This window comes from Sphaerodactylus townsendi, linkage group LG08, assembly GCF_021028975.2.
Source record: "Sphaerodactylus townsendi isolate TG3544 linkage group LG08, MPM_Stown_v2.3, whole genome shotgun sequence".
Lineage (NCBI taxonomy): Eukaryota > Metazoa > Chordata > Lepidosauria > Squamata > Sphaerodactylidae > Sphaerodactylus > Sphaerodactylus townsendi.
This window is the reverse complement of record NC_059432.1, coordinates 112,280,421-112,293,968: the sequence shown is the minus strand read 5'-3', so window position 1 is coordinate 112,293,968 and position 13,548 is coordinate 112,280,421. Positions and strand designations below refer to the sequence as shown.

General features: G+C 48.7%; 1 protein-coding gene across 1 annotated transcript; it reads right to left on the bottom strand.

The window, feature by feature from the left end:
- Nucleotides 1–7,899: 7,899 nt before the first annotated feature.
- Nucleotides 7,900–12,280, bottom strand: LOC125438567 (probable cation-transporting ATPase 13A4). Its single transcript, XM_048507003.1, has 4 exons — nt 12,152–12,280; nt 10,873–11,043; nt 9,098–9,255; nt 7,900–8,398 (listed from the first exon to the last, which is right to left on the bottom strand). The coding sequence occupies exons 1-4, from the start codon at nt 12,270–12,272 to the stop codon at nt 8,165–8,167; spliced, it is 684 nt and encodes a 227-aa protein (XP_048362960.1). The 5' UTR covers nt 12,273–12,280; the 3' UTR covers nt 7,900–8,164.
- Between the last annotated feature and the right edge of the window lie 1,268 nt (nt 12,281–13,548).

Sequence of the window (13,548 nt, the reverse complement as noted above, 5' to 3'; positions counted from 1 at the left end):
CCCGCCCCCTGCTGGGTCTTCTTCTTTGTTCCTTTGCACATTAGACATGGTAACATCCAACATCCCTTCTCAAGGACTACTGTGCAAAGTCCACAAGATTCATCTTCTTAGGTAGACATTCAACCTTATGCTGACACCCAGAGAAATTTTCCAAACCTTGAAAAGTAAACTTCTAGAACAGGAATATCATATCTTGTTGGGGCAAGCAAATAAATCATGCTCACCCCTCTCTGTCGGAATAATGCCGGAACAGGGGCACATAGCCAAATATCTTGAATTATTAACTGAACCCCAACAGAGATGGATTATCACAAGGGCCAGATCCAATACTTTCCCCTCGGCCATTACAAAAGGTTGCTACTTATCCATCCCTCTCCAGGATCGGGTTTGTCCACACTGTAAAAATCAAGTGGAGACTCTTGCTCACATTATTCTTGACTGTCCGAGATATGTGGGCATTAGGAATTTCTCTCCCAGGCTGGCCCTAGACAAATCTGAAAGTGACTCTGACTGTTCTGTTGTGGAGCTTCTGTTAAACAACACAGATGTCATGCTCTTGGAAAAAGTAGCAAAATTTCTTTTACAAGTGACAGAATTTTCTAAATAATGTATACTGCTATATACAGTCTTCCTGTCTGCGCTTTGAATGTACTCTTGATTTGTATTTCAAAAATGTCTGGCAATGCTCTAGAACCTATTTTTAAATGCCAAATAAAGCTTCTTCTTGTTGTTGTTGACATTCAACTTTCCCTCCAGGTAAGGGCTTGGTGAATGCATCTGCAACCACTTGTTCTGAAGGACAGTCCTGCAAGTAAGCAAGCCCGTCTTCACACAGGTTTCTCACAAGATGATACTTCACATCCATCTGCTTGGTTCTGGAGTTTATCGCCTCCGTCTGTGCAAACCTTTATGCATCCTTGTCTGTCTTCAAAGAGTTGCATAGGTTTAGGTTCCTCTATCCCAAAGTCTATAGATGAGATACTTGCCCTTGTGTTGTTCAAATCCTGGTGGTTGTTCCATGCAGACATCTTCCTTTATTTCTCCACATAGGAAGGCAGTTTTTACATCTAGGTGCTCAACTTGCATCTTTCTTGCAGCTGTGATGCTCCAGAGCCATCTCAGCAAAGTGAGTGTCTCCTTCATTATCGGCAAGAGGGTCTCCTTCAGAGTGTCTCCTTCATTATTGGCAACATGCTGAAAGAGATATCTGGAAGAGATATCCTTGTGCAGTCAATGCTGAGGCTAGGTGCTCAACTTGCATCTTTCTTGCAGCTGTGATGCTCAAGAGCCGTCTCACAGAAGTGTGCCTGACCACTGGTGAAAAGATTTCATTGAAGTCTCCTCCAATTTGTTAAGAGAAGCCTTCTGCAACCAGTCTTGCCTTGTATCTTTCCCCTTCTGCATTATGCTTGGTCTTGAAGACCCACTTGGATCCTACAGCCTTCTTTCCACTTGGTAGTTCTGTAAGTGTCCATGTTGTGTTTTGACCTGGGGCATTCAGAAGGCCCAGCAAAGACTGTACTGAGACTTTTAAGGAAACAACAACTGAATGGAAAACTCCTGGTGTCCTTTTACCGCTGTGCTATAGAGAGAGTCTTAACCTACTGCATCTGTGTATGGTTCTCCAGTTGCACAGTGGCAGATAGGAAGGTGCTCCAAAGGGTGATCACTACTGCACAGAGGATTATCGGCTGCCCTCTCCCCTCCTTGGAAGAACTCTATAATTCCTGAAGCCTAAAAGAAAGCCCAAAATGTTCTGAGAGACCCGTCTCATCCGGCACACTCTCTTTTTGAACTGTGACCATCCGGCAGATGATACAGGTCTCTCAAAACTAGGACAAAGAGGCTTAGAGACAGCTTCTACTCTAGAGCTGTGGCGATGCTGAACTCCGCGGCTTCGTGTTGATGTGTTTGGGGCTGTGTAGGGATGGGTGGAGGAAGGGGACTGTGAGGATGGGGTATGAGTCTGAAATTGTGTGCATCGAGGAATGCTGCTGTAAATTTCGTTGTGTGTGCACAATGACAATAAAAATGCTTATGCTTATGCTTAATGCTTCAATCTCTTCTTCTGTGGCTTTCTTCCACCGCTCTGCTTCTCTAGCAGGCACCCTTGTATTGTCCTCTCATGTGGAGGTCTCTGAAACTGCTGCTGCCTTCGCTGGACAAGCATATCTCGAGGGTGGTGAGCCCATGTTTGTTCTGCTGGATCGCCTGAGACTTGCAGCCCCTTCTGGCTGAACAGGCTCTGCAGATGCTTTCTGTGTGCTGTCCATGGTGCTGTCACCCTCAGGTGCTTCGAGTGCGCTGTCCATGATAGTCAGACAGGCTGTGTCCGGCTGCTGCACTTGATTTTGCTCTGCTGAGGTGAAGCCACTGGAATCTGCTTTCTCCTTTTGATCAATGTAGACTGCATCGCAAATCTTTAATTCACCAGTCTTAGGATTAAGGATTCTGTATCCTCTACGCCCCTGAGCATATCCTATAACAGTGGTGGCAAACCTTTGGCACTCCAGATGTTATGGACTACAATTCCCATCAGCCCCTGCCAGCATGGCCAATTGGCTGATGGGAATTGGCTGATGGGAATTGTAGTCCATAACATCTGGAGTGCCAAAGGTTCCCCAACCACGGTCCTATAAAAATGCCTTCTTCCATTCTGAGGTCCAATTTTGAGCACTTCTCTCTAGGAATATAAGTATACCCTTTTGATCCAAACACTCTCAAAATGGCTCACACTGGGCTTCTGCCGAAACCAAAATTCATAAGGAGTCTTATCAGCTCCCTTGGCTGGCAATCTGTTTTGCAAGTCAGTGGCTTTATTAACGGCCTCTGCCCAGTATAGTAAGAGATCTATTTTTTTCTTTCAACCTGGGGGTCATTTCTGGACAAAATGAACATTTCTGAACATCAACAGTCAATTGACGTTCAATTCCATATTGAGCCAATAATGCTTTCATTCCATTTGAACAATATTCCCCCCATTGTCCGAGAATAAGGCCAACGGGGTCCTTTGGAATCTGTTTTTCACTAATGCAATCTAAGCTTTAAATTGGCTCGGAACATTGCTTTTATGCTTGAGGAAATACATCACAGTATATTTTGAAAACTCATCATAAGAACATAAGAACATAAGAACTAGCCTGCTGGATCAGACCAGAGTCCATCTAGTCCAGCACTCTGCTACTCGCAGTGGCCCACCAGGTGCCTTTGGGAGCTCACATGCAGGAGGTGAAAGCAATGGCCTTCTGCTGCTGCTGCTGCTCCCGAGCACCTGGTCTGCTAAGGCATTTGCAATCTCAGATCAAGGCGAATCAAGATTGGTAGCCATAGATCGACTTCTCCTCCATAAATCTGTCCAAGCCCTTTTTAAAGCTATCCAGGTTAGTGGCCATCACCACCTCCTGTGGCAGCATATTCCAAACACCAATCACACGTTGCGTGAAGAAGTGTTTCCTTTTATTAGTCCTAGTTCTTCCCCCCCAGGCTTTTCAATGAATGCCCTCTGGTTCTAGTATTGTGAGAAAGAGAGAAAAATTTCTCTCTGTCAACATTTTCTACCCCATGCATAATTTTATAGACTTCAATCATATCCCCTCAGACGTCTTCTCTCCCAAAACTAGCAGAAGTCCCTTTAAACGGCTGGAAGCCTCTCCTCATAAGGAAGGTGCTCCAGCCCCTCAATCATCCTCGTTGCCCTTTCTCTGTACTTTTTTTTCTATCTCTTCAATATCCTTTTTTTGAGATGTTAGGCGACCAGAACTGAACACCAGTACTCAGAATGCGGATCGCTTCCACGTGTCTTTATATAAGGAGCATGACCAATCCTTGCAGTTTTATTATCAACTCCTTTCCTAATTATCCCTCAGCATAGAGTTTGCCTTTTCACAGCTGCCATGCATTGAGTTGACATTCCCATGGAACTATCAACTAAGACAGCCCAAATCCCTTTCCTGGTCTTAGCGACTGATAGCACTGACCCCTGTATGGCATGTAATGTGAAGTTTGGATTTTTTGCCCCTATGTGCATCACTTTTTTTTTACATTTTGCTACATTGAACTGAATTTGCCATTTCTGAGCCCACTCACCTAATTTATCAAGGTCCGCTTGGAGCTCTTCAAGAATCCTTTTGTGGTTCTCACCCATCCTACATAATTTGGTATCATCTGCAAACTTGGCCACCACGCTACCCACCCCTACTTCCAGGTCATTTATGAATAGGTTAAAGAGCACTGGTCCCAATACAGATCCTTGGGGGACACCACTCCCTCACATCTCTCCATTGTGAGAACTTCCCATTTATACCCACCCTTTGTTTCCTGCATTCCTCAACCAGTTTTTAATCCATAGGAGGACTTCCCCTCTTATTCCCTTCATTGCTGAGTTTTTCTCCAACAGTCTCCTGGTGAGGAACTTTTGTCAAGCACTTTTGAAAATCCAAGCAGACAATGTCCACTGGTTCCCCTCTTTTTTTATCCACATGCCTGTTTACACCCTCAAAGAACTCTAGTAAGTTTGTAAGACAGGATTTGCCTCCTGCAAAAAGCCATGCTGCTGACTCTTCACTCAGCAGGTCTTGCTTTCTCTACATGTTTAATAATTTTATCTTTTAATGATAGATTCTACTAATTTACCAGGAACAGATGTCAAACTGACTGGTACCTGTAATTTCCTGGGTCCCCCCTTGACCCTTTTCTTAAAGATTGGTGTGACATTGGCCATCTTCCAGTCTTCAGGAATGGAGGCAGATTTCAGGGATAAGTTGCATATTAATGTGAGAACATCAGCAATTTCATGCTTGAGCTCTTTAAGAACTCTTGGATGAATGCAATCTGGGCCAGGGGATTTGGTAGCATTTAGTTTATCAATGGCTGCCAGAACTTCTTCCTTGTCTACCATTATCTTCGCTAGTTCCTCGGATTCACCTCCTAAGAAGCTTGGTTCAGGTGCAGGAATTTTCCTCACCTCCTCTTGGGTGAAGACAGATGCAAAGAATTCATTCAGCTTCTCTGCAATCTCCCTGTCATCTTTTAGCACACCTTTTGTTCCTTCATCATCTAACGGGCCTACTGCTTCCCTAGCTGGCTTCCTGCTTTTGATGTATTTAAAGAACTGTTTGTTGCTGGTCTTGATGTTCGCAGCCATGCGTTCCTCATAATCCTTTTTTGCCTCCCTTACAGCTAACTTGCTTCTCTTTTGCCACCATTTGTGTTCTCTTTGGTATTCTTCATCAGTTAAGTTGGACTTCCATTTTCTAAAAGACATCTTTTTTTTCCTAATAATTTCCTCAACCTCCCTTGTTAACCATGGTGGCTTTCTTTTGGACTGGGCACTGCCTTTCCTAACCTGTGGAACACTTTCCAGCTGAGCTTTTAACACTGTGTTTTTAAATAACCTCCAAGCATCTTGGACATTTTTGACTCTCTTGATTTTCCCTTTCAGCTTCTTGCGCACTATCCCCCTCATCTTTGAGAAATTTCCCTTTCTGAAGGCAAATGTAACTACATTAGTAGTTGTCACTTGTTCGCATGCAGAGATACTGAATCTGACAGCATTGTGGTCGCTGTTCCCTATCGGCTCAACAACACTGACTTCCTGCACCAGGTCCTGGGTCCCACATAGAATTAGATCTAGGATCACCTCTCCCCTGGTTGGTTCTACAACCATCTGCTCTAAGCCACAGTCATTTAGCATATCCAGGAATGTTCTCTCCTTACTATGACCTGAACATGCATTTTTCCAGTTTATATGGGGATAGTTAAAATCGCCCATTACCACGACATTTTTGCTTTTGTTGGCCTCTCTAATTTCTTTTTCCATCTCAGAATCCTCTTGTGCGCTTTGGTCAGGGGGACGATAATATATTCCTAATGTTAAACTGTGCTGCACCCCTGGTATTGATATCCACAGTGCTTCTGTAGAGGAATCAGCTCCCCCTGCATTGTCTATTTTATGTGACACTATGCTCTCTTTGATGTAGAGGGCCACCCCACCCCCAATACGCCCTGTCCTATCCTTCCTGTAGAGCCTGTAACCTGGGATAACAGCATCCCACTGGTTCTCCTCATTCCACCATGTCTCTGTGATGCCCACTATATCAATGTCCTCCTTCAAAACTCTGTACTCCAGCTCCCCCATTTTAGATCGAATGCTTCTACTATTAGCATAGAGACACTTGTATACTCTGTCTCTGTCCCTAACCTGGGATTTATGTGTTTTGCCCTCCAGCCTTTTGCTATGCTTCTCGCTTGTATGTGGTTGATTTAGAAAAACCTCCCTCTCTGTCTGCATCTCCATGGACTCTGTATTCCGAACCGAAGTCACCTCAGCTCCTGTCGGCTTTCCCCCAAGGATCAGTTTAAAAGCTGTTCTGCCACCTTTTTAATGTTGAGCGCCAGCAGCCTGGTTCCTCTTTGGTTAAGATGAAGCCCATCCCTTTTGTACAGGCCTGCCTTATCCCAAAAGGTTCCCCAGTTCCTGACAAATCTGAAACCCTCTGCCTTACACCACCTTCTCATCCACGCATTGAGACCCTGTATCTCCGCTTGCCTAGCTCGCCCTGCGCGTGGAACAGGTAGCATTTCGGAGAATGCCACCTTGGGGGTCCTGGATTTTAACCTGTTTCCTAGCAGCCTAAATTTAGCTCCATGAATCCCTCCCGGCTACATTTCCCAATGTCATTGGTACCACTGTGGACCACCACTGCTGACTCCACTCCTGTTAATTGCCCAATGTAGGCCTATCTAGACGTTTTCGATATCCGCAAGAACCTTCGCACCAGGCAGGCAAGTCACCATGCGGTCATCACGCCTGTCACAAACCCAACTCTCATCGATAAATGTCAGGAAGTATCTGCTCCCTGAAGGGGTCTCTGTTTTAAAAGGTCCATATAAATCTGTATGAATAAGCCCCAGAGGGCTTTCTGTTCTCTGCTTGCTGGATTCCTTTGCAAAGATTATTCTGACACCCTCCGCGTTAAGGCAAGCATCACATTTCTCTATTCGCTGAGAGCAGTTAGGAATTATGGTGACAAAGTTTTCACAGCTCTTTGGCAATGAAATTAACAAATATAGAATTAAGTCATCATCTTCTAGAACTTTTCTGGCTAACTTCAGCTGGTCAATTAGTTGCAGCATCTCATTAATATGCTGATTTAAATTGTCTGTTCCTGGTAAATTAGTCGAATCTATCATTAAAGATAAAAACATGTAGAAAAGCAAGACCTGCTGAGGAAAAGTCAGCATGGCTTTTGCAGAGGCAAGTCCTGTCTTACAAACTTACTAGAGTTCTTTGAGGATGCAAACAGGCATGTGGATAAGGGGGAACCAGTGGACATTGTCTACTTGGATTTCCAAAAGGCTTTTGACAAAGTTCCTCACCAGAGACTGTTGAGAAAACTCAGTGATGAAGGAATAAGAGGGGAAGTCCTCCTATGGATTAAAAACTGGTTGAGGAACAGGAAGCAAAGGGTGGGTATAAATGGGAACTTCTCGCAATGGAGAGATGTAGGGCAAATGTTTCACAAGTAGCTGACACTGCAAATGTTTGAAGAGGCAAATGTTTCACAAGTAGCTGACACGGCAGAAACATCATTATTGTCCGAGATTTCTTCCCCAAACATTTTTTTAACTCTCCCCAAATCTCAGCTGGGTTTTCAAAGATGTCTGTATCAGTTAATAATTGGTCTGATAACGTTGATACAAGCTCCTTTGGGTCTAGTTCTCATCTGGCTGAGCTGGTTTCGGTGTTGAAAGAAAGCTCCGTCCTGCTGTGAAATCACTTTCATTCGCAATCTCCAAGTGGAGAAATCTGCATCTGTTAGAAGGTCTACGCAAGGCCTTTATCTTTTAATCACTGCAATTGTGTCCTGGGTCCATCATCACAGAGAAGCAACTAGCACGCTGATTAAAAGGGCAAAAGGTACATGTTTATTCGGAAGTACATTTACGATAGTAAAGAGGAAGGGATATCATGCTGCTATCCTGCTAGCTGGGAGGGGTGCCTTTTCTAACTTCTTAAGAAGAAGCCGGATCCTGAGAGGATCTTTGAGAACAGACAAGAGGTGACACAAAAGGATGGAAGGGAAAGCAAAAGGATCCGTGGCATCCCAAGAGATGGCCCAATGGCCAGAGAAGGCCCGGCAGAGACCGCCAGAGGTCAGCACATCTATTTTCCGCCCCTGCTTTCCAGGCCAGAGAGAAGACGACGCACCTTGTCGAAGCAGATGAGGTTCAGTTGGCCGCACACGTTGATCCTCTGGGGGCTGATGCAGAAGATCCCTTTCTTCCTCAGCCGCCTCTGGGTGTAAATGATCCCTGTGGTCAAGGCAGCCGGGAGAGCAGGGGGGACGGCGATGGTGATCACGTCCAGGGCCTTCTTCACCACCTCTCCGGCCTCCTCCTGCCACAAGAGGGAGAGAGAGTGGAGGAGAATCAGAGGCGCAAAGAACGGGCAGAACAGGGCAGCTCATGCACTGAAAGAGAGCCCCTCCAGGCTGCCAACTCCTGGTTTGCAAATTCCTGGAGATCTGCAGAAAGATGTGTAGAGCCTGTGGGGGGGAGGGGCCTTGGGGCCATCAGTCAACCTTCCAAAGCAGCGTTTCCTCCAGCGGAGCTACTCATCTCGATCTGCTGTCACTCTGGGAGAACTCCACCCCCCCCCACGAAGGGGAGCCCCCCTACCTGACCCTGTCCTGTGTCACCCACAGCGGGAGGCCCGCAGTCTGAGGTCCCTCCACGCCCTCTGCCGTACAGCCAGTATAGTCTATTGCAGTGTTTCCCAACCTTTTCGAGGTCAGGGTACCCTTGACCTCACTCTTCATATCTCAAGGTACCCCTGCCGCCACCCCCACTTTCCCCTCCCATTGCCCCTGCTTGCCACACACCCCACCTTCCCCTCCCAGGGTGAAGGGAAGCACTGGGGGTGGGGGTGGCTGCTGACCTTGCGACAGGCCCTGCCCCATGGGCCAGCTTCATGTCCTTGCTGGCGCCGGTGGGAGACACTACAAAAATGAGGGAGGGGGGGCGGTAGTGTTGCCACGGCACCCCAGAGTACCACGGAACCCTGGTTGAGAATGGCTGGTCTATTGCCTCAACTCACCCCATTGAGTGTAAAGACGCACACGGCGTACACCATCCCAATGGCAGCGATTCCAATAAGGAACATGAGAAACCGAATGGCGTCTTTGTAGAGCCGGAAGTTCACGGGCTTAGGGTACAGGATCGATCTCACCAGCTCCCCTTTGGCAGTGTTGAAGCCTGGAAAGACCAAGCAGACCCACAAGGTGTGTGATCAGGCAGGAGGCATCCACAGCCGGATTCAGAGCAAGCTCAGAAGAGGCGGTGGGGGGGAGTGCCAGGCAGGGTGGGGGGAGGTGCAGCACAGAGGCTGAAGGATGGGAGGGATCATGAAGAGGAGGAGGAGGAGGAGGGATGCCGGAGAAAAAGCCTTTCACCCATCCTATAAAGCCATCCCTCCCTTTCTCTCTCGCTTTGAATATGCGGACGGACTGCAAGGTACACACAGCCCAGCAGATGGAGCGGCTGCTTAGCATACAGAGTCCCAGATTCAATGGCTAACCATTGAGGGCTGATGCTGTTAGGACAGGCCTGGCCTTGACAACTCTGGAGAACTCATATCTGCATTGAGTGAGGGCCAGGAGACCGATGGGCAGCGCCCCAGCACAGAGCGAGGCGCACAGGAGCCCGTCAAGCGTCCACAGAGCGTGCCCCACCCACGCTGCCCTGCCCCGTAGCGAGGCCAGAATGCAGGAGACCAGTTCTCCTCCGGGGGTTTCTTTGGGTCGTGATGAGGCAGCTTCAGATGCTCATTTTGTTGGAAGTGAAGGACTTTACACTGTTACGCTGTTTCCTGCCTCAACCTGCAGAGGGGGTTTTACTAGAGAGCCAGTGGCTAGATGGGGACCTAGGGATTTGACACCTTTACTCTATCATGCTGGTGCTATCCCTTTGATGTCAGACTGATACTCTCAGGGACTTCCTTCCTTCCGGCTTCTTTCTCGACCCCTTCTCCATTCTTCTTCCTACCATGCCTAGAGAGAGGATGGGTGCTCCTCGCATCCATCCCCATCCAGCTAGATTAGGATAGCATAGTGACTCTATCCACCTACCTTTCTATCCAGAGTGGAGTTCACTAATAAATACTCTTTTTATTAGATTAGAAACTACAACCGACTTTCTTTTGTGTAAGCTTGCCGCACATTGGGATCCATCACACGTGCACGCACACACACGAGGTCAGGCTTCTGCTGTGATCTAGCCACCCGTGCCGCTCTGCTAACTACGAATAGGGATAATCTCCAATTACCAGGAGCTCTTATCCCAACACATTTGACCCAGAGGGGGGATGTTTCAAAAAACAAATTCCACCTTTTTGCCACAATACTGCTGCAATACAATAAAACGGTGGTCACAGTGCAATTAAGAGTGACTTATCTCCATCCCATTATCGTGAGGTCCTGCTGTTCCTCTTCCGGCAGGATCTCCCTTGGGGTAGCCCCAAGCCAGGCCCCAGAAGTTGCTGACCACAGGCTCTAAGGACCCCTCCCCCCATCCCGGTTTGCTCTCTGAGATCCCAGGGAAGGGACATTCCCCACCCCCAATACACACATACAGGATGTTATCACCTCCTCCATCCAGTTGTTCACCTGCAGCAAGCCAGCTGGCACTGGAGAGGTCACCTGCCCCATGGGGCCCAGGTGTGCTGCGGGGGCTTCTTCTGAATACACTCTCGAATAACAAGCTTCGCGGGCCTTCTCCGGGGGGGAGGCTGCTCAGATGGGGGCCCAAACGCTACTTGCACAATTGGATGTTTCCCTCCCACAACCCTCCATACACACCACCCCCAGGACTGACCGGTCCGCAGCACCACGGCCTTTGCGGGCTCCTTGCCGCCCCCCTTGGCTTGGATGACCTCGGTGCCGCAGAAGAGGACGTGTCTCCGGTAATCGTCCGCACAGCTTGTCTGCCAGGGCTGCTGGCTGTGGTCTCGGGGCAAGCAGGTCTTGGTGACGGGAACACTCTCCCCTGGAAAAGACCAAACGCTGCTAGACAGAGCCAAGGAACCCTGCCTGGATTCTGCCCCCCCCCCCCCGCCCCCGAGACAGTGGCTTCCATGGCCTGAATAAGTTATGCTAATTGATGCCATGCACTTCTTTTGTAATGCATTTATTCTGCCTCTGCTGGACAAGGGGACGCTTGTGTGACTATTGCCTCATGCCCCAAAGTCAGCTCAGTGGTATGACCCAGTGGGACATCCCAACCTTTCATTCCCCGGAATAACAATGGAAGAAGAAGAAGAAAAAGAAGAAGAAGAAGGAGAAGAAGAAGAAGAAGAAGAAGAAGAAGAAGAAGAAGAAGAAGAAGAAGAAGAAGAAGAAGAAGAAGAAGAAGAAGAAGAAGAGGAGGAGGAGGAGGAGGAAGAAGAAGAAGAAGAAGAGGAAGAAGAGGAGGAGGAGGAGGAGGAGGAGAAGAAGAAGAAGAAGAAGGAAGAAGAAGAAGAGGAAGAGGAAGAGGAAGAAGAAGGAAGAAGAAGAGGAAGAAGAAGAAGAAGAGGAGGAGGAGGAGGAGGAGGAGGAAGAAGAAGAAGAAGGAAGAAGAAGAAGAGGAAGAAGAAGGAAGAAGAAGGAAGAAGAAGAAGAGGAAGAAGAAGAAGAAGAGGAGGAGGAGGAGGAGGAGGAGGAGGAAGAAGAAGGAAGAAGAAGAAGAGGAAGAAGAAGAAGAAGAGGAGGAGGAGGAGGAGGAGGAGGAAGAAGAAGAAGAAGGAAGAAGAAGAAGAAGGAAGAAGAAGGAAGAAGAAGAAGAAGAAGAAGAAGAAGAAGAAGAAGAGGAAAAGGAAGAAGAAGGAGAAGGAGAAGAAGGAAGAGGAGGAGGAGGAGGGGGAGGAAGTAGAGGAAGAAGAAGAAGAAGAAGAAGAGGAAGAGGAAGAAGAGGAAGAAGAGGAAGAGGAAGAAGAGGAAGAAGAAGAAGAGGAAGAAGGAAGAAGAAGGAAGAAGAGGAAGAAGAAGAGGAAGAGGAAGGAGGAGTAGTAGTAGTAGTAGTTTTGGTTTATATCCCGCCTTTGTCTCCTGTAAGGAGACTCTAAGGGGCTGACAATCTCCTTTCCCTTCCCCCTCACCGCCCCACAAACACCCACCCGTCAGCATGCACTCATTCACAACACAGGTCCCGTGCACCAGGACGGAATCACAGGGCAGCAGCATCCGGCCGCCTTCCAGGGCCAGCAGGTCTCCGGGCACCAAATGGCAGGACTCCATCTCTTGCAAACCTGAGGGTGGAGAGAGACAGATCTCTGGGGCATCCGTGGAACAGAAAAGAGGCTGCCCTCCCCCCAGCAGTTGTGGGGCAGAAGAGAGGCAGTGTGTGCCCCCCCACCAAGCACCCACACACCCTGAAACCTGAACCCCCCAGGATATCCTCCCATCAGCGGAAACAGGGCAAATGCCTCCCCACTGCTGAGCCTTGCTAGTAGATCCGTGTCCAGGTGGGACCCCCTCCTGGCCAAATTCAGTCTGGGCCGGACTCAGTGTGAGCCTGGGGGGAGCTCCTCCAGGCAGGCACCAAGACGCAGCACAGGAGAGCGGCCCACCCCCAGTTCCTGGCCCAACCTTTCTCCATTCCAAACTGCCCCCCCACCTGCTCCCCCCCCCTACTGGTCCCAAATGACTCTCCTTGCAAAAAACTCATTTGGACCCTGTAGACAGGATAGGCTGGCAGTGATCAAAGTGCCCCCCCTCCACTCTGTCCCCTCCTAGCCCAAAACGATCTATTCATTTTACTTCTAGCCCACCTTTGCCCCCAATGGGAACCCAAAGCTGCTCACATTGTCCTCCTCACCTTCATAGTTATGTTCACAACAGCCCTGTGAGGTAGGTTGGACTGAAAGTGCATGAGTGGTCCCAGGTCACCCAGAAAGCTTCCACAGCAGACTGGGGATTCGAATCTGGGTCTCATCATGGGCAAAAAATGCCCCAGGGGCTCAGTTCTCTGCCTCTGAACAGGGAGGCTTTCTTCTGCTCCCACGGCTGGCAGCCACTAAGACATCTGGCCAAGCCCCTCTTGAGTCCTCGTGTGCTCCAGGCCACGGGCAGGGGGTGCCACAATTCCACAGCGGATGGGTGAGAAGGTCTTTCCTTTTGTCTGCAAAAGGCGGTCTCTGAATGGCCCTCTTTGTTTCTCCAGAAGCACAAAGGCAGCCCAGGGATTAAAGCAGGGAGAGGCACCTCAGCCCTCACTCGGCTGGACTGGCAAAGGAGCGTCCCTTCCGAAACCACAGAGGGCTGCGAGAGGGGCGTGCCCCTGCGGACACCCCAGAAACTAGTACTGCCAGGGAGGCGGCAGAAGAAAAGCGAGGCAGCCTTGCCAGTCAGCTCCCTGTGAGAGGCTCACAAGATTGTTTGCTGTCTCCTCTGGCCACAGGGACCTGTGCCGACCACACGGTCAGCGCTGCGGCAGGAGGGTCAATAGACAGGCAGGGTGGTGTAGGGGCTACGGTGCTGGATTGGAATCTGGGAGATCCACATTCAAATCCCC

Excerpts from the sequence above, each read along its gene's own strand:
- LOC125438567 (XM_048507003.1), bottom strand. The coding sequence starts at position 12,272 with ATGGAGTCCTGCCATTTGGTGCCCGGAGACCTGCTGGCCCTGGAAGGC. Across the intron at positions 9,256-10,872 it reads GGCCGTGGTGCTGCGGACCG|GCTTCAACACTGCCAAAGGG; the intron begins GTCAGTCCTGGG and ends TGGTCTTTCCAG. Across the intron at positions 8,399-9,097 it reads GCGTCTTTACACTCAATGGG|GAGGAGGCCGGAGAGGTGGT; the intron begins GTGAGTTGAGGC and ends CTCTTGTGGCAG.